The sequence below is a fragment of the Drosophila pseudoobscura genome, chromosome X (assembly GCF_009870125.1).
Source record: "Drosophila pseudoobscura strain MV-25-SWS-2005 chromosome X, UCI_Dpse_MV25, whole genome shotgun sequence".
Lineage (NCBI taxonomy): Eukaryota > Metazoa > Arthropoda > Insecta > Diptera > Drosophilidae > Drosophila > Drosophila pseudoobscura.
Genome location: NC_046683.1, coordinates 36,298,580 through 36,318,419, shown reverse-complemented (window position 1 = coordinate 36,318,419; position 19,840 = coordinate 36,298,580). Strand labels below are relative to the sequence as shown.

General features: G+C 45.2%; 2 protein-coding genes across 5 annotated transcripts in view; one reads left to right on the top strand and one right to left on the bottom strand.

Moving 5' to 3' along the window:
- The window catches only part of Rhp (GTP-Rho-binding protein rhophilin), a 120,393-nt gene that overhangs the window by 7,220 nt on the left and 93,333 nt on the right, over positions 1-19,840 (top strand). The gene's annotated exons all lie outside the window — the stretch shown is intronic.
- On the bottom strand, positions 4,062-5,862 carry LOC117185032 (uncharacterized). Its single transcript, XM_033384517.1, has 2 exons — positions 5,579-5,862; positions 4,062-5,510 (listed from the first exon to the last, which is right to left on the bottom strand). The coding sequence occupies exon 2, from the start codon at positions 5,490-5,492 to the stop codon at positions 4,545-4,547; it is 948 nt and encodes a 315-aa protein (XP_033240408.1). The 5' UTR covers positions 5,493-5,510; positions 5,579-5,862; the 3' UTR covers positions 4,062-4,544.

Below are 19,840 nucleotides of genomic sequence, written 5' to 3'. Positions count from 1 at the left end.
ATGTTACGTTTTGTGAGGATGTGATCCATCGAGGTTACCGGTCCCTCTCCTGGAAGATGTGCCGTCTCGATGGTTGTGCACCCTGGAAAATGTGTGTCTAGTAGAATGTGCAGGGACTCCTCACTGGAGTTAGTCCACGTGCCGTCATTCCTTTTAAGATACCCTACCGAGGGGTTAGTTTTTGAGAGAATCTTGCGAAGCCTTGCGGCCTCTGACGTTTCCTCAATTTCCGAGCAAAATGTTTGCCAAGAGGCCCTTTTTGCTTTCCTTGTTTCCTTTTTATATAGTGACAGACTGATTTTGTAGTTTGCCCAGTGGCTCTCTTCGTTCGCGCTTTTGGCACTGCTGAAGAGGGTCCTGCAGCTTTTACGTAGGATGTCTATTTGTTTTGACCACCAGGGGGGTTTCTTTTTCCCCCTAGGTTTGCTAGAGGAACATGAACCTGTTCACTAGGCGATCTAGGTCGTCTTTTGTTTCAGGGCACGATGGTGCTTTGGAGGGGAGTAAGTCCTCCAGGGCTGAGCTATATTTTTCCCAGTTGGCTTTCCTGGGATTAATATAGTCCTTAGGTTTCGGACACTCGAGGGATAGTGTGGTCTCGATGTATCTGTGGTCAGAGAAAGAGTGGTCATCAAGGACTTGCCAACTCTTGACTATGTCTAACAGGTTGGAAGACACTAGGGTGATGTCAAAAACCTCCTGTGGTCATCAAGGACTTGCCAACTCTTGACTATGTCTAACAGGTTGGAAGACACTAGGGTGATGTCAAAAACCTCCTGTCGATTTTTAATTATAAAAGTGGGGTCGTTGCCCCGATTACAAATAAATAGATTTGAGTTAAGGATGAAGCTGAAAAGTGACTCACCCCTTACATTTGTGTTCGAGCTCCCCCATTGAGTGTGGTGAGCGTTGGCATCGCAACCTATTAATAGGTCTATGTCCGACCTCTCGCTGGCTAGTTTGCGAACAAGGTCGTTGGGAGGATCGTTTCCCTCATGGGCCATGTAGGACGACATCAGCCTTAGATGTGTCCCTTTCAGCTCTAGGCTTGCCGCCGTGTTGTCGCTATCGCTATAATTATGGAGCAGAAAGATATTAAGGTGCTTTCTGGCGAGAATGCAGGTGCGGGTTTTACCTTCATGTTGAGCTACAATTATCTTGTACTCCTTCGACCCTAGTCCACAAACCTTGTCTCCCACTATCCAAGGTTCCTGGATCAGGGCTACGTCTGCTCCGCTCTCTTCGAGGCGGAGTATAAAAGCAGCGGATGCTGCTTTACAGTGGTGGAGATTGATCTGAAGGAGCCTCAGGGACATCCTTAGTGTTCTCCACCACTGTAATGTCGGCATCCGGATCGTCCTCGACTTCCTCGTGGCAACACATCGCCTCGAAGTCGCATCTCAGCGTGCCATCGGTGGAGTAGCCCTCTGGGTCTATCTCTGTGTGATCGTCGGGTGCTTCGATCTCCGAGGCAGCGTCCTGCTCGACTGGCTTGTCGACAGGACGTGCCTCGGCCGCCGCATCCGACTTGTAGACCTTTACGGTCACAGAGCTGAACCCAAAATTGAGCTCGCCTTTGGCAGCCTCAATCGGGGCCAGCGACTCTTTGTTGAGGACGACCACCGCCTGGTTTGTGGGGCCCTGTGTCGTCTCAACTTTGACCACCTTCCAATCCGCTGTTGGGAGGTGGGGGTTGCATCTTTGCAACATTTTTAGGATGCGCTCCGGCTCCTTCATGGAGGCGGGCACCCAGACTCTCGCCCTTGGTCTACTGGGCACTTCGCTCCAGTCTACAGCGACGAGCTTCGCCCCTGGGTAGACTTCCCCGACTTGCGCTACCGCTGCTTTGTACAGCTGTACGGAGCGCTCATCTTCACAGGCTACGATTTTTATGCAGCCCTGGTACCAGCCCATGTCTCTGCAGACGGGGGGGGGGTCCAGGCTGCTTTTCCAGCAGCTCGAAGCAGCGGTCGGCCAGTGCCGCTTCCACTGGTTCCTAGGGATCCGGGAGTCCACGCTGCCTTTGTCCAGTACGCCAATCAGCGTCCTTTCTCTGGCAATCTGCGCGAACGATGCGTTAGGCAGCACTCTGGAGCGCTTCGGTGTCGGCCCCGGAGTCTCCTGCGAGCGCTGCCTTTTTTGCTGAGGGGCTTCCTTCTTCAAGGCCCACTCAACCTTCTTAATCCATTTGTCCGTCGGGCTGGACATCTGGCTTGCGTTCTGCCGACGGAGTATGTTGCCAGCACTCCTTCTATCGGCTTATGTAAAAGATTTGGCTTTGACACTAGTAGATGGTGACTCATCACCCGCCACTTTACCAGCAGGCAGAGCAGCCGCAGGATTGCATAGCCACTCTGCCAAGGTATCGGTTTTGGGAGCCAATTCACCACCCACCCCGATACCGGGATGGGACCCCTTTGGGCTCTCCCTAGCATCTTCCGCCGCGCAGGTTTTCCCTGCTGATTTCCGGGTCGGGCCAGGCCTTTGGGCCGCTGCCTTCCCCTGTTTGGGATTGCTCCCTGTTGGCATTTGGGGAGTGCCAGACTCATTTTGTTGGTTTTTAAATTCTTCCATTCTTTTCCCACGAGCTGCAGAGAAGGGGTACGGTCCGTCCGGGCAGAGATCCACGTTGCCCGGATAAGGCATACTTAGAACAGGGGGCTGCCAAGTCCCTGAGCTCTCCGTTAACGACTGGGCTTGTTTTATATACCGGGCCCCCAGCCAGGCTGACTCTCGGCACGGGTCGAATAACACTCTTAGTCCGGCCCGGTGTGAGCTGAATGTGGGGGGTTGGGATGTGGGTAGGTAGTGTGTAGGGATAGGGGAGTGTGTGAGCTACTTATACGAGGCGGCACCACAAGCGCATCGTCAGTGTTGCTACTTCGCGAATGTTTGTAGTGGAGCGGATCGAGGATCAATTATCCAACGGCGAGGTGTATGTTCCAGTATAAACTCCTAGCAGTCGTCACAGAAAGGAAAGAACGATTGGTTTCGTTGTGTGTATATATATATATTGTTCATGTAGTTATTGGGTATTCGCGCGGTATGTCGACAGGTTGAAGCGGGGGTGAAAACGTAACTAACTCTCTATACCTTATGATCTATGCTTTATGCTGCCTTTGTGCTGCGGTGAGCGCCGTGTGGATCGTGGATTGTGGATCCGAGCGCCCCTCCGAGCGCGCGAGCGCGAGCCGGGACCGAGGCGCGCGGAGCCGGCACAGTGCGCGGAAACTGTCTAAGGAATGTGCCGAAAAGAAACTGCACACTTTGTTTTTCTCATAACTTCGATGTTTTCGTTCCGATTTCAATTTTTATTTTTTTTAGTTTTAGAGAAAATCATTAACTTTCAATTTTTTTAATAAATTTGAAAAAATGTCTAGCCTCTTATTTTTGATCGAATTTTTTGCTTAACACCGCTCATTAAGTTCTGCACACACTCTTTGGTAATCCTACGGGTCGCACGCATCCAGTTTTTTTTCATATCTTCCATGTTTTCGGAGAGACTACCATCCTTCTTTAAATTTCTTTTAACTAATGCCCAATATCGCTCAATTGGCCGGAGCTCTGGGCAATTTGGTGGGCTCTCCTCTTTTGACACGAAATTGATGCCTTTTGAGTCAAGTAGCGCTAAAGTTGAGCGGGCATAGTGCGCGGACGCCAGATCTGGCCAAAATATTCTAGACACATTGTGTTTTTCATAAAAAGGTATATAAAAAAGCACTGGTTCTTAGGCCACAGGTGCAAATGGCCTGCCATATTAGCACTTCCTCCCCAAATTTATCGACTTGAATTGTTGACACCGACTCGTCAACAGTTCCACCTTTAACTTTTGTATAAAACTGAGGGCCGGGTAAAGTTTTCGAGTCCAATTTGACATAAGTTTCGTCGTCCATAATAACGCATTGAACTGCATCATTGAGCAAGCGATCATAAAGCTTTCGCACTCTCGTTTTTCCGACTTCTACTTGACGCAGACTTTTTTTCGGAACTTTTTGTTTTTTGTATGTCTTTAAATTATGGCGTTGCTTTATTCTTTGAACCATACTCATACTTGTTCGCGCTTTTTTTGCCAATTCTCGAACGGACATCGTGTTATTTTTGTGGATTAAGGCTAATACTTTTTCATCAATATTTTGATCCCTTGGACCCTTTTTTCTCCCAGTTTTTGGTAAATCTTTTAAAGAACATGTCTCTCCAAACTTAATTATAATATTTTTAACACTATTAACACTAACTTTGTAGCGTTTAGCTAATTGTCTGTAAGACACACCTTTTTCTGTGCAATAATTGTGCACAATTTTTTTGCGAACTTGCTCTTCAATTCGAGGCATCGTTGAAACTGATAAGCGAATAGTGAAAAATGAACATGCAAACAACGCAGAATTTCTCAAGCTTTCTAACGGTGCATCGAACGGCATGATCGAAAGCTCGCACTGCGAGAAATTGACGATTGTAAGTGTGCAGTTTCTTTTCGGCACATTCCTTATTGCTGGCCTGAACATCCTCCCCCCCCCTTGCAGGATTGCAAAGTATAATGGGGTGGCCTATGGCTGGGTGCACGCCCCCGACACGATCCATCCAAAAACGGTGCTCTGGGCCACCGGCAGGCCGTCCTCACGCGCAAGGAACCCGGGCTGGATCACCTTCGGGTAGACATCTGCTCCCAAGATGAGCGAGATTGTCGCCGGTCGATGGAATTGTTCATCGGCAAGCCTCAGGTCACCGAAACGCGCCCGCACGGAATCGCTCAGCTGTCGGATAGGCGTGCGGATGCGCACACGGGGCTCGACCTTGAGCATCGTCTCCAACTGGAAGTCGCCCATTTTGGCGCGGATCACCGCCGTACACACTTTCTCGTCCCCCACACAAGTGGTGGGCAACTTGAAGGCGCTGGCCAAGGAGTCGTCAATACAGCTCACCGGCGTGCATGGGTCGATGAGCGCCGCCGTCTCGAAGTTTTTGGAACCCGTATCCAAGACCACCAGCGCCGTCGGGAGTATGATGAGGCTTCGATGTTGTAGAAGTGAGTCGACGGATGGTGCCGGGGGCCCTGCCACGGGGCGGCTCACGGGGAGACGCGGGCGGCGGTCGGCGTGGGCCGACGTGGATGGCGACGATGCAGCCGAGGCTGAGCGGGCTGGACGCCGAGGTCGGCGTTTGACGTGGGGCGCTGTAGATGGCGACGATGCTCCTGAGGCCGAGCGGACTGGACGACGAGACGAGGGTATGTGGAGTAGAGTGTGGTGGTTTTTGCCACACACCCGGCACAGCCCGCCACTGCGACAATCCTGGCCGGAGTGTTGGTGGGCCAGGCAGTTCCCGCAATACTTGTTAATGAGGACAGCTCGGAGTCTCTTCTCAGGGCTCAGGCGAAGGAAATGGTGACAGGTCCGTAGCGGATGAATTCCTCGGCAGACCCGGCAACGGTACGAGTTGATCCCTCGATCACGCCGGCTCTCCGTGGTGCGGCTGGCGCGGATCCGTGGGGCCATGTCTGGATGAGGATGGAACTAGGATGGAATAGAGAAGTCGAAGAAGTATTAGTACGGAGCTGTGAATGGGACAAGTGCACATTCACGTTATTGTTGGATGGAACTACGGGGTTCTACTGGCAGGAGAACGACCTTGACAATCGGTCTTTTGAGGGTACCGCGGGCAGTAAGGATATCCACCACACGGACCCTGTCGTCGGCACCGGGATACACGGAAGTTATCCTTCCGAGCCGCCATTCGTTGGACGGCAGGTTATCCTCCTTGATGACCACCATATCGCCAACCTGCAGATTTGGCGTCGGCGTCTGCCACTTAGTCCGCTTGTGGAGCTCCTTGAGGTATTCCTCCTTCCACCTTTGACAGAACTGTTGGTTGAGTGCCTTCAAATGCTGCCACCGATTGATGATCGAATTAAGGTTCCCCTTTATTTCGGGCTCGGCCGTACTCATTAAGGGCCCCCCAATAAGGAAGTGCCCGGGAGTGAGGGCTAGCAGCTCCGTCGGATCATCGGACATCGGTGAGAGCGGCCTGGAATTGAGGCACGCTTCAATCTTCGCGAGCAGCGTAGAAAGCTCTTCAAACGTATACCTCCGAGTGGACGTGGCCTTGTAGAAGAGAGTTTTGAAACTCTTCACTCCGGCTTCCCATAGGCCTCCCATATGTGGAGCTCCTGGTGGGATGAAGCGCCACGAAACCCGCTGATGGCTATACGCATCAGTCACCGAGTCCTTAAACGCGTCAAGGAAGTCACTGGAAAGCAGGGTTGCTGCACCAACGAAAGTTTTTCCATTATCTGAATGGATACGCTGTGGACATCCGCGCCTTGCGACGAAACGAGAGAAGGCGGCGAGAAATTTTTCGGTGGTGAGGTCGGACGTGGGTTCTAAATGTATCGCCTTTGTGGAAAAACACACGAATACGCACACATACCCCTTCGTGATCAGACATGCTCCCCCTGTATAGTTCCGTATTTCGAAAGGACCCGCGTAATCAATCCCTGTATGCGTAAACGGTCTGGAAAAGGACGACCGCTCGGTTGGGAGATCTCCCATCATTTGGGTTTGCAACCTTCTTTTGTGAATAACGCAGACCTTGCAGGAGTTCACAACCCCCTTCATAAACCTTTGAACCTTTGGAATCCAATACTTTGATCGAATGAGGCGCACCATCAATTGGTTGCCGCCATGAAGAGTTATCCGGTGTGTAAATTGCGCGAGAAGGCGAGATAATCGACAATTATATGGGAGAATGATTGGATGTCGTTCGTCGTATCTTAGCACTTCAGAGCCTGCGACACGGCCGCATGCTCTGATCAACCCATGGCGGTCTAGGAAAGGGTTCATGTTCAGGATAGAACTTGACCTTGGCGTTGGCCGCTTACCGCTTAGGCAGCGATACTCCTCGGGGTATTCTCTACGCTGCGTCTCTAGGATAAGAGTTTTTTCAGCTTCGGTAATTTCGCCGCTCGTAAGATGGCCCTTTTGCGCGGTAGCTAACTTCCGGCAGCGCTTGATGAAGCGCAGGATATATGCACGGACTCGTAGAGCTCTCTCCAGATTGGAGAATCGTTCGAGGAAGTCTTCGGCTGGGTTGAGTGCGAAATGGGCTTTTAAAGTTCGCTGCTCTAAGGTCATAACGGGGGAGTTATTAACTGGTGCCGGCCATTGATCTCGGCCCTTCTGCAGCCAAGTTGGTTCGTGCCACCAGAGTTGGTTCTCCACCAACTCCTGTAACGGCACGCCTCTGCTGGCTAAGTCCGCGGGGTTCTGTTCGGATGGAACGTGGCACCACTTCTCAATATCGGTCGCTTGAGATATCCTAGTCACTCGGTTGGCCACGAACGTGGTCCAGTGACACGCGGGCTTTGCCAGCCAGGCGAGGACTATGGTGGAATCGGTCCAGCAATAGCAGCTCGTACTTGCTGTTGGCATATTCGGCAGGATAGCCGCCGCCATTTCGGACAAAAGCACTGCCCCGCAAAGCTCTAACCGGGGGAGCGACACGGTTTTCACGGGTGCGACTCGCGTTTTCGCTGTGAGAAGCTGCACCTCGACCAAACGGTTAACCTCAATGCGGACGTAGATGGCGGCACGGTGGGCCCTCTCGGATGCATCGCAGAACCCATGATGTTCGACTTTTACCGCTGGCCGGGAGCCGACCCATCTTGGAATATGGATTTGGTCGAGAGCGGAGTAGCTCCGCAGGAAACTTTGCCAGCGCTGGCGCATCTCGCTTGGAAGCTCATCGTCCCATCCCAGGTCCTGCAACCAGATTTCTTGCATGAAGATCTTGGACCGAACAATGAATGGGGCCAACCACCCCGCGGGGTCGAACAGCCTTGCGATCTGGGACAGAACTGCTCGCTTGGTGTATGACGACTCAGGCGCTAACTCGGGAGGGACAAAAAAAACTCGTCTGAAGTCGCTTTCCAGCGAATCCCGAGAGTCTTAGCCGTGCTCTCTTCCTCCATCTCCAGAAAATCTGTGTGGAGACGATGAGCACTCGGAATTCCTGCCAGAATAGCTTTGTGGTTTGAAGTCCACTTCCGCAGCGGAAAACCTGCAGAGCTAAGTGCGGCCTGCAACTCGCGGATCGTTAGTCGAGCCTCATCGGTAGAATCCGCTCCGGCTAGGACATCGTCGACATACATGAATGATCGGATAATGCGACTTGCTTTCGGAAATCTGGACTGGACGTCGCTTGCTAGCTGTTGCAACACTCGGATGGCAAGAAAAGGAGCGCAATTGACTCCGAAGGTTACGGTCTTAAGTTCATAGTCGCGGATGAGTCCCTCCTTGTTTCGAAATAATATTCGCTGGAATTTCGGGTTTTTCGGGTCAACCCAAATTTGGAGATACATCTTGGTGATGTCCGCGTTGAAAACGTACCGGAAATAACGCCACTTCAGGATCTGGAGGGTCAAGTCAGATTGGAGGACCGGGCCGGCGTGCAGAAGATCATTCAAACTCACACCGTTGGTCGACGGGCTGGATGCGTTAAATACCACGCGGACCTTCGTGGTAGTGCTCTCAGGCTTGAAGACAGCGTGGTGCGGAAGATAGTAGGTTGAGGACCCATGAGTCGGAGGAACTTCTGTCATATGTTCAAGCTCTAGGTATTCTTGGATTACGGTGTCGTACTGCTCTTGTAGGGGACCGTTTCTTTTCAAGCGATTTTCGTTTCTTAGGAACTGGGCCAGCGCGGCTGCCCTTGAATACCCCAGATCTGATCCGAGATGATCTGGGTCGCGAAACGGTAACGTGACGACGTATTTCCCGCTTGGCGTTCTTGACGTAGTTCGAGGAAATTTCTTTCGCAGTACGAATCCGACTCGCTTTCTATTTTAGTAGGAATGTCCTCCACCTCCCAAAACTTTGTGAGGAGTTTGTCCAACGGAGTCTCTAGCTCGGTGGAAATTTGCTGGCTGTCCGGGGCTGCTTATTTTCGGTACTCTCCATAGGGATGTCCGATTTTTCGCAGCTGACCTACCTATATGATCCTTTGTCCCTTGAGACAGGGACAGGTCAAGCAAGCCGTCAACAAAGTCAGGTCGTGACATGGGCACTAGGATACTAGACTCGTTTACCGAAGACCAAACAGTTCCTGGCAAGTTGAAGTCACCAAGAACTATCATACGATCTTTATCAGATAGCGAGGAAGAAACAGCGGCTAACTCTTTGTCGTGTCGTTTAATATTAGCGGCGTCTGCCGGAGGAGAGCCATACTGACTATGTATCGGGTATAACTGTAGAGTTGCGGTGTCCGCAGCAACTCACAACGTTCCCCCTCGTTCTGTTTCTGACTAACACAGCCTCTAAATCTTCCGAGGAAAAGAAAGGATTTTAATTTTTCTTGGTTGAGTACATTTCTTCGTCTACATCCTTTACTTCTGATGTTATTTGTTCGTTAAGGAATTCCAGGTATGGCCCAGCTTTGTCAGGGTCGAAATGATAGCGAGGATGGGTGTGTGGACGTTCTACGCTTACTGTTTACGAAGCAGTAAAACTGTTTAGGGTCCTGAGAAATCCAGAGGTTCATTTGTCTGAACTGCTATTCCAAACATTTTAAAGAATTTCGTAGATGGTTTCGTATCTGACACGAGAATTTGGAAACGGCTCCTCAGTGTTGGGTAAACATTGCTCATTTTGGTGAACATGTTCACGTGTTCTTTTTTAGTAAGTGAGTCAACTCACTCATAGTGCTCACTTGCTCTCTTATATTGCTCAGTTACTCACTTGTTCACTTGCTCAGTTGCTGACTTGCTCACTCAGTTGTTCACTATTCATGCACAGATGGTTCCAAATTTCACTATACTTCCGAATAAACGACATACTAAATTTTTGAAAGAGTAAACAGCTTTGCCGGTAATACAAAAAGTGTGAAGTAAACGCAAATATGAGCAATAGCTGCCAGATCGCAAAATGCCCTTTGAGGAGCAAAATTGCGCAAAAAGTGAGTAGAGAACAAGTGAAAAAAATGTACAACAAAGAACAAGTGAGCAAAAAGAACAAGTGAACAAAAAAGCTTGGAAGGAACATCTTCAGTTGCTCACTTAAGTGAACAACTCTTTTTTGTTCACTCACTCATGAGCAACATAATACATAAAAAATGGAAAACGAGATACTTAATTGAAACTGTTGGTTGTGTCCTAACGATATCAAGTACTAAGTAAAAATTAAAATAAATTTAAGAAGTTAAAACGTCAATGAATTGTGCATTTTTTACATATAAGCTTATAACTAGATATGATACTTTAAAATTCAACTAAGAACAAAACAGACCGATGAACAAAACAGACCAAAGAACAAAAAAAGAACGAACAAAACGGACAATGAACAAAAAAGAACGATGACCAAAAAATATCGAACGAAAACGAACGATGAACAAAAAAGAGAGAACGAAAACGAACGATGAACAAAAAGGATCGAACTAAAAGAACGACTTAGTTCACTGCATAAAAATTACTTATTCAGTAAATTGAACGATGTTTACCCAACACTAATGTATTAGAAGTCGGTGCTGAAAAAGAATAATTAATTTTACTTATGTTGTCCATTATAATTTTAAAACCTATAAAATACACACCTTTTTTAAGTATTTCACATATTATTATGTAAAAACAAGGCTTTCAACCTTATTGGGCGTCAAAAGCGTCAGATTTCTCCAGCTGCAGAAAATAGGCGCTCACATGGCACCGACGTGGCCACCAAACAAAGACGTTTCATCGCATATTCGTATAGTCGTGGATATACATTTTTTCGCTGCGTCCACCAGATCAAACGGTCCTGCTTTCTATTGATGTTCTCATCTGCTAGGTATTTATCTACCTCTCTAATGGCAGCAGACGTGTTACAGCTTGGTTTTGTTACTTGGTTAAACTGCTTGTCATACTCGTCCCAAATGCAACTTTTGGTTGGCGACGTTTTGACGGTTTCGATTTATGAAGACAGATCATCAGCAACATTTTCAACCAATCCCGTTTGAGCGATCTTACATTGTAGAGCTGCAACTGTTTTTTCATACCATTCATCGGACCAAAAACCCCGTTTTTTCAAATCTTGGGTCTAGTATGTTGCTCTCCGCATAAAAATATTATTTTCCAAATCCCCAAAACGTCCGGCCATGCAATGCAAGATGTTGCATGAGCGACCAAAAGCTGTACTATGGCGGGTCCTAACATTAGGACCAAAAAGGCACGAGGGAGCGCGCGGGGTTTCAATTCCCTTTTCGCCTGTACTTCGTCTCTACCGCGACCCCGCTGCCCATCGGTTTCGTCTGTTCGGCAATGCCTTCACCAGCAACGAAATAATTCTGGACTCTCGAGCCTCAGCACCGTCGAAGCGGTGGTCGCGGATCGCCGATGTCTTTGGAGCGGCACAGTGGGACCTATGGCCGTCTCAGCTTGCTAAATTAGTTAGTGAATATAAGTTCTTTGAGTGCTTTGAGTGCTTATATCTCCTAAACTAAAACTATCTTAAAAATTCGATTGGAAAATTCTCTATTAGATGCGTACATTAAAGACGCGCCAAAGACATCAGCGACCACGCTGCCCTACGGTTTCGGCACGCAGACGATTCATATTTTGTTTTTGTATTCTTTTCCGAATGCATCTAAATATTCAAGGAGATTGTCAATCGCTTGTTTGAAGGATGCAAGAGACAACAAAGGTTCAAAATATACTGAGGTGATAAAAAATGTATCTTTGTTGTTGATGGTCCTTGCAATAATTATATCTTGCTCTGTCTCATATATCAGTCTTTTAGCTCTTAAGTCTTTTTTGTAGGCAGTCGCCACTCCTCCATAACCGTCCTCTCTATGTTTTTCTAACATATTGAAGCTTGCTAGTTTCCTAAAACGGAGATCGTGAGAGAAAACAGCGAGAATGGCAAAGTCGAAGTTTTCATTGTTTAAGTAGAATTCTAGGTCTTTTTTAATGGCTTTAATAGATTGAATGTTATGTTGTAAAAATTTCATACTTATTTAGATGTTTTAAAAAGGTTCGTTTCTCTCTGTTTGTTATACCCGATACTCAAAATGAGTATTGGGGTATATTAGATTTGTGGTAAAAGTGGATGTGTGTAACGTCCAGAAGGAATCGTTTCCGACCCCATAAAGTATATATATTCTTGATCAGCATCAATAGCCGAGTCGATTGAGCCATGTCTGTCTGTCCGTCTGTCCGTCCGTCCGTCTGTCCGTCCCCTTCAGCGCCTAATGCTCAAAGACTATAAGAGCTAGAGCAACGATGTTTTGGATCCAGACTTCTGTGATATGTCACTGCTACAAAAATATTTCAAAACTTTGCCCCGCCCACTTCCGCTCCCACAAAGGGCGAAAATCTGTGGCATCCACAATTTTAAAGATACGAGAAAACCAAAAACGCAGAATCGTAGAGAATGACGATATTGGTTAGACTGCGGAATCTGAATTGGATCGTATTATTATTATAGCCAGCATCAAGAAAACAATTTCATTTTTTCTCGCCCTGTCTCTCTCCAACACACACGTAGCATAGGCGGCTTTGCTTAGAGTAAAACATTAGCGCCTAGATCTCAGAGACTATAAAAGCTAGAGCAACCAAATTTGGTATCCACACTCCTAATATATCGGACCGAGACGAGTTTGTTTCAAAATTTCGCCACACCCCCTTCCGCCCCCGCAAAGGATGCACATCTGGGGATATTCACAAATCTCAGAGACTATTAAAGCTAGAGTAACCAAATTTGGTATCCGCACTTCTGTTAGATCTCACTATAAAACGTATATCTCAAAATTTCGCCCCACCCCCTTCCACCCACACAAAGGACGAAAATCTATTGCATCCACAATATTGCACATTCGAGAAAACTAAAAACGCAGAATCATAAATAATGACCATATCTATCAGGTTGCTGAATCTGGATCAGATCAGATCATTTTTATAGCCAAAAAGAACAAATCAATTTGCACTGGCTACGCAGCGCCCGACGTCACGCTCAGACTGATTTTCTGTCTCTCTCGCACGCACTCTTTATCGTGTCGTTTAATATTAGCGGCGTCTGCCGGAGGAGAGCCATACTGACTTAGTATCGGGTATAACCGTAGAGTTGCGGTGTCCGCAGCAACTCACAACGTTCCCCCTCGTTTTAAAACTTAATTTGCTTTAACGTTTTTGTTTTGAACATTATCCTCATTTATGTGTCTAGTTTCGGATAGTTTTTTCATAATTTTCTAACAGCGAAAAATTTTGATGGATTGAGTAAGTGCTAAGCACTTCCTTACGCAAAGAGTAAAAAGTTTTTCTGTACTGATTCTATACGGTCCTGGTGTACTTTGTACTGAGGGCACCATACACAGGAACCTTATTCTAAAATCGGACGAACTAGCAAAGTATAGAGTAGTCTTTGTTATATAGGGGTCGTCAAATTGTCGTCAATGACCACCTCTTTATAAACCCAAACATGCCCATGGCCTTATTTACCATGGTAGAAATTTGTTCGGAAAACTTTAACTTTGCGTCTAATAAGACACCAAGATCACTTACCAGGGTAATTCTCTCAAGAGAAACGCCACATAGAGTATAGGGAGCCAACAAAGGGCTAGAACGATGAAATGTCGTAACTTTGCATTTCGAGGCATTAAGGTATAACAAGCTTGCACAACACCATGACTGTAAGTTATTGAGATCGGATTGCAAGCGACAGTGAAATGAAATGTCCTTATACTGGACACAGAGTTAAACATCATCCGCATACATAAGTACTCGAGAGTATGTTAATACTGAAGGCAAGTCATTAATAAAGAGTGTGAAGAGTAAGGGGCCTAGATGGCTGCCCTGTGGTACTCCCGAAGAAACCTTTACTGGTGAAGAGAGGGAGTTTTTGAAGAGGACTCTTTGAGACCTGGAACAAAGATAGCTAGAAATCCATCTCAGGAGGTTGGGCGGAAACCCTAAAAGGTCAAGTTTATGTGCTAGAAGGGAATGGTTTACAGAATCGAATGCTTTAATAAAGTCAGTGTCAATGACATCATCTGTAAGTTACCTTGAAAGCCTTTAATAATGAAAAAGGTAAACTCTAACAAGTTCGTGGTGGTTGATCGCCGCCCTATAAATCCATGCTGAGTTTGAGATATAAGTGACTTGCAGTGGTGTTGCAAGTGCGAAGTTAAGACTTTCTCAAACATTTTAGGAATAGCGGATAACTTTTATATACCTCTATAGATTTTCGCATCAGACTTGCTACCTTTTTCATGGAGAGGAATTATAAACGATACCTTCCAGAACGGTGGAGAGCAAGAAGAATCAATGGAAAGGTTAAAAAATTTAAGCAGGGGTCCACACAGATCGGCGATTGCCTGATCATTATTTGCCGATGTATTACGAAATGATAGCGAGGATGGGTGTGTGGACGTTCTACGCTTACTGTTTACGAAGCAGTAAAACTGTTTAGGGTCCTGAGAAATCCAGAGGTTCATTTGTCTGAACTGCTATTCCAAACATTTTAAAGAATTTCGTAGATGGTTTCGTATCTGACACGAGAATTTGGAAACGGCTCCTCAGTGTTGGGTAAACATTGCTCATTTTGGTGAACATGTTCACGTGTTCTTTTTTAGTAAGTGAGTCAACTCACTCATAGTGCTCACTTGCTCTCTTATATTGCTCAGTTACTCACTTGTTCACTTGCTCAGTTGCTGACTTGCTCACTCAGTTGTTCACTATTCATGCACAGATGGTTCCAAATTTCACTATACTTCCGAATAAGCGACATACTAAATTTTTGAAAGAGTAAACAGCTTTGCCGGTAATACAAAAAGTGTGAAGTAAACGCAAATATGAGCAATAGCTGCCAGATCGCAAAATGCCCTTTGAGGAGCAAAATTGCGCAAAAAGTGAGTAGAGAACAAGTGAAAAAAATGTACAACAAAGAACAAGTGAGCAAAAAGAACAAGTGAACAAAAAAGCTTGGAAGGAACATCTTCAGTTGCTCACTTAAGTGAACAACTCTTTTTTGTTCACTCACTCATGAGCAACATAATACATAAAAAATGGAAAACGAGATACTTAATTGAAACTGTTGGTTGTGTCCTAACGATATCAAGTACTAAGTAAAAATTAAAATAAATTTAAGAAGTTAAAACGTCAATGAATTGTGCATTTTTTACATATAAGCTTAAAACTAGATATGATACTTTAAAATTCAACTAAGAACAAAACAGACCGATGAACAAAACAGACCAAAGAACAAAAAAAGAACGAACAAAACGGACAATGAACAAAAAAGAACGATGACCAAAAAATATCGAACGAAAACGAACGATGAACAAAAAAGAGAGAACGAAAACGAACGATGAACAAAAAGGATCGAACTAAAAGAACGACTTAGTTCACTGCATAAAAATTACTTATTCAGTAAATTGAACGATGTTTACCCAACACTAATGTATTAGAAGTCGGTGCTGAAAAAGAATAATTAATTTTACTTATGTTGTCCATTATAATTTTAAAACCTATAAAATACACACCTTTTTTAAGTATTTCACATATTATTATGTAAAAACAAGGCTTTCAACCTTATTGGGCGTCAAAAGCGTCAGATTTCTCCAGCTGCAGAAAATAGGCGCTCACATGGCACCGACGTGGCCACCAAACAAAGACGTTTCATCGCATATTCGTATAGTCGTGGATATACATTTTTTCGCTGCGTCCACCAGATCAAACGGTCCTGCTTTCTATTGATGTTCTCATCTGCTAGGTATTTATCTACCTCTCTAATGGCAGCAGACGTGTTACAGCTTGGTTTTGTTACTTGGTTAAACTGCTTGTCATACTCGTCCCAAATGCAACTTTTGGTTGGCGACGTTTTGACGGTTTCGATTTATGAAGACAGATCATCAGCAACATTTTCAACCAATCCCGTTTGAGCGATCTTACATTGTAGAGCTGCAACTGTTTTTTCATACCATTCATCGGACCAAAAACCCCGTTTTTTCAAATCTTGGGTCTAGTATGTTGCTCTCCGCATAAAAATATTATTTTCCAAATCCCCAAAACGTCCGGCCATGCAATGCAAGATGTTGCATGAGCGACCAAAAGCTGTACTATGGCGGGTCCTAACATTAGGACCAAAAAGGCACGAGGGAGCGCGCGGGGTTTCAATTCCCTTTTCGCCTGTACTTCGTCTCTACCGCGACCCCGCTGCCCATCGGTTTCGTCTGTTCGGCAATGCCTTCACCAGCAACGAAATAATTCTGGACTCTCGAGCCTCAGCACCGTCGAAGCGGTGGTCGCGGATCGCCGATGTCTTTGGAGCGGCACAGTGGGACCTATGGCCGTCTCAGCTTGCTAAATTAGTTAGTGAATATAAGTTCTTTGAGTGCTTTGAGTGCTTATATCTCCTAAACTAAAACTATCTTGAAAATTCGATTGGAAAATTCTCTATTAGATGCGTACATTAAAGACGCGCCAAAGACATCAGCGACCACGCTGCCCTACGGTTTCGGCACGCAGACGATTCATATTTTGTTTTTGTATTCTTTTCCGAATGCATCTAAATATTCAAGGAGATTGTCAATCGCTTGTTTGAAGGATGCAAGAGACAACAAAGGTTCAAAATATACTGAGGTGATAAAAAATGTATCTTTGTTGTTGATGGTCCTTGCTATAATTATATCTTGCTCTGTCTCATATATCAGTCTTTTAGCTCTTAAGTCTTTTTTGTAGGCAGTCGCCACTCCTCCATAACCGTCCTCTCTATGTTTTTCTAACATATTGAAGCTTGCTAGTTTCCTAAAACGGAGATCGTGAGAGAAAACAGCGAGAATGGCAAAGTCGAAGTTTTCATTGTTTAAGTAGAATTCTAGGTCTTTTTTAATGGCTTTAATAGATTGAATGTTATGTTGTAAAAATTTCATACTTATTTAGATGTTTTAAAAAGGTTCGTTTCTCTCTGTTTGTTATACCCGATACTCAAAATGAGTATTGGGGTATATTAGATTTGTGGTAAAAGTGGATGTGTGTAACGTCCAGAAGGAATCGTTTCCGACCCCATAAAGTATATATATTCTTGATCAGCATCAATAGCCGAGTCGATTGAGCCATGTCTGTCTGTCCGTCTGTCCGTCCGTCCGTCTGTCCGTCCCCTTCAGCGCCTAATGCTCAAAGACTATAAGAGCTAGAGCAACGATGTTTTGGATCCAGACTTCTGTGATATGTCACTGCTACAAAAATATTTCAAAACTTTGCCCCGCCCACTTCCGCTCCCACAAAGGGCGAAAATCTGTGGCATCCACAATTTTAAAGATACGAGAAAACCAAAAACGCAGAATCGTAGAGAATGACGATATTGGTTAGACTGCGGAATCTGAATTGGATCGTATTATTATTATAGCCAGCATCAAGAAAACAATTTCATTTTTTCTCGCCCTGTCTCTCTCCAACACACACGTAGCATAGGCGGCTTTGCTTAGAGTAAAACATTAGCGCCTAGATCTCAGAGACTATAAAAGCTAGAGCAACCAAATTTGGTATCCACACTCCTAATATATCGGACCGAGACGAGTTTGTTTCAAAATTTCGCCACACCCCCTTCCGCCCCCGCAAAGGATGCACATCTGGGGATATTCACAAATCTCAGAGACTATTAAAGCTAGAGTAACCAAATTTGGTATCCGCACTTCTGTTAGATCTCACTATAAAACGTATATCTCAAAATTTCGCCCCACCCCCTTCCACCCACACAAAGGACGAAAATCTATTGCATCCACAATATTGCACATTCAAGAAAACTAAAAACGCAGAATCATAAATAATGACCATATCTATCAGGTTGCTGAATCTGGATCAGATCAGATCATTTTTATAGCCAAAAAGAACAAATCAATTTGCACTGGCTACGCAGCGCCCGACGTCACGCTCAGACTGATTTTCTGTCTCTCTCGCACGCACTCTTTATCGTGTCGTTTAATATTAGCGGCGTCTGCCGGAGGAGAGCCATACTGACTTAGTATCGGGTATAACCGTAGAGTTGCGGTGTCCGCAGCAACTCACAACGTTCCCCCTCGTTTTAAAACTTAATTTGCTTTAACGTTTTTGTTTTGAACATTATCCTCATTTATGTGTCTAGTTTCGGATAGTTTTTTCATAATTTTCTAACAGCGAAAAATTTTGATGGATTGAGTAAGTGCTAAGCACTTCCTTACGCAAAGAGTAAAAAGTTTTTCTGTACTGATTCTATACGGTCCTGGTGTACTTTGTACTGAGGGCACCATACACAGGAACCTTATTCTAAAATCGGACGAACTAGCAAAGTATAGAGTAGTCTTTGTTATATAGGGGTCGTCAAATTGTCGTCAATGACCACCTCTTTATAAACCCAAACATGCCCATGGCCTTATTTACCATGGTAGAAATTTGTTCGGAAAACTTTAACTTTGCGTCTAATAAGACACCAAGATCACTTACCAGGGTAATTCTCTCAAGAGAAACGCCACATAGAGTATAGGGAGCCAACAAAGGGCTAGAACGATGAAATGTCGTAACTTTGCATTTCGAGGCATTAAGGTATAACAAGCTTGCACAACACCATGACTGTAAGTTATTGAGATCGGATTGCAAGCGACAGTGAAATGAAATGTCCTTATACTGGACACAGAGTTAAACATCATCCGCATACATAAGTACTCGAGAGTATGTTAATACTGAAGGCAAGTCATTAATAAAGAGTGTGAAGAGTAAGGGGCCTAGATGGCTGCCCTGTGGTACTCCCGAAGAAACCTTTACTGGTGAAGAGAGGGAGTTTTTGAAGAGGACTCTTTGAGACCTGGAACAAAGATAGCTAGAAATCCATCTCAGGAGGTTGGGCGGAAACCCTAAAAGGTCAAGTTTATGTGCTAGAAGGGAATGGTTTACAGAATCGAATGCTTTAATAAAGTCAGTGTCAATGACATCATCTGTAAGTTACCTTGAAAGCCTTTAATAATGAAAAAGGTAAACTCTAACAAGTTCGTGGTGGTTGATCGCCGCCCTATAAATCCATGCTGAGTTGGAGATATAAGTGACTTGCAGTGGTGTTGCAAGTGCGAAGTTAAGACTTTCTCAAACATTTTAGGAATAGCGGATAACTTTTATATACCTCTATAGATTTTCGCATCAGACTTGCTACCTTTTTCATGGAGAGGAATTATAAACGATACCTTCCAGAACGGTGGAGAGCAAGAAGAATCAATGGAAAGGTTAAAAAATTTAAGCAGGGGTCCACACAGATCGGCGATTGCCTGATCATTATTTGCCGATGTATTACGAAATGATAGCGAGGATGGGTGTGTGGACGTTCTACGCTTACTGTTTACGAAGCAGTAAAACTGTTTAGGGTCCTGAGAAATCCAGAGGTTCATTTGTCTGAACTGCTATTCCAAACATTTTAAAGAATTTCGTAGATGGTTTCGTATCTGACACGAGAATTTGGAAACGGCTCCTCAGTGTTGGGTAAACATTGCTCATTTTGGTGAACATGTTCACGTGTTCTTTTTTAGTAAGTGAGTCAACTCACTCATAGTGCTCACTTGCTCTCTTATATTGCTCAGTTACTCACTTGTTCACTTGCTCAGTTGCTGACTTGCTCACTCAGTTGTTCACTATTCATGCACAGATGGTTCCAAATTTCACTATACTTCCGAATAAGCGACATACTAAATTTTTGAAAGAGTAAACAGCTTTGCCGGTAATACAAAAAGTGTGAAGTAAACGCAAATATGAGCAATAGCTGCCAGATCGCAAAATGCCCTTTGAGGAGCAAAATTGCGCAAAAAGTGAGTAGAGAACAAGTGAAAAAAATGTACAACAAAGAACAAGTGAGCAAAAAGAACAAGT

What these genes read in the sequence shown, in the direction of transcription:
- LOC117185032 (XM_033384517.1), bottom strand. Translation starts at nt 5,492, where the DNA reads ATGGCCCCACGGATCCGCGCCAGCCGCACCACGGAGAGCCGGCGTGAT.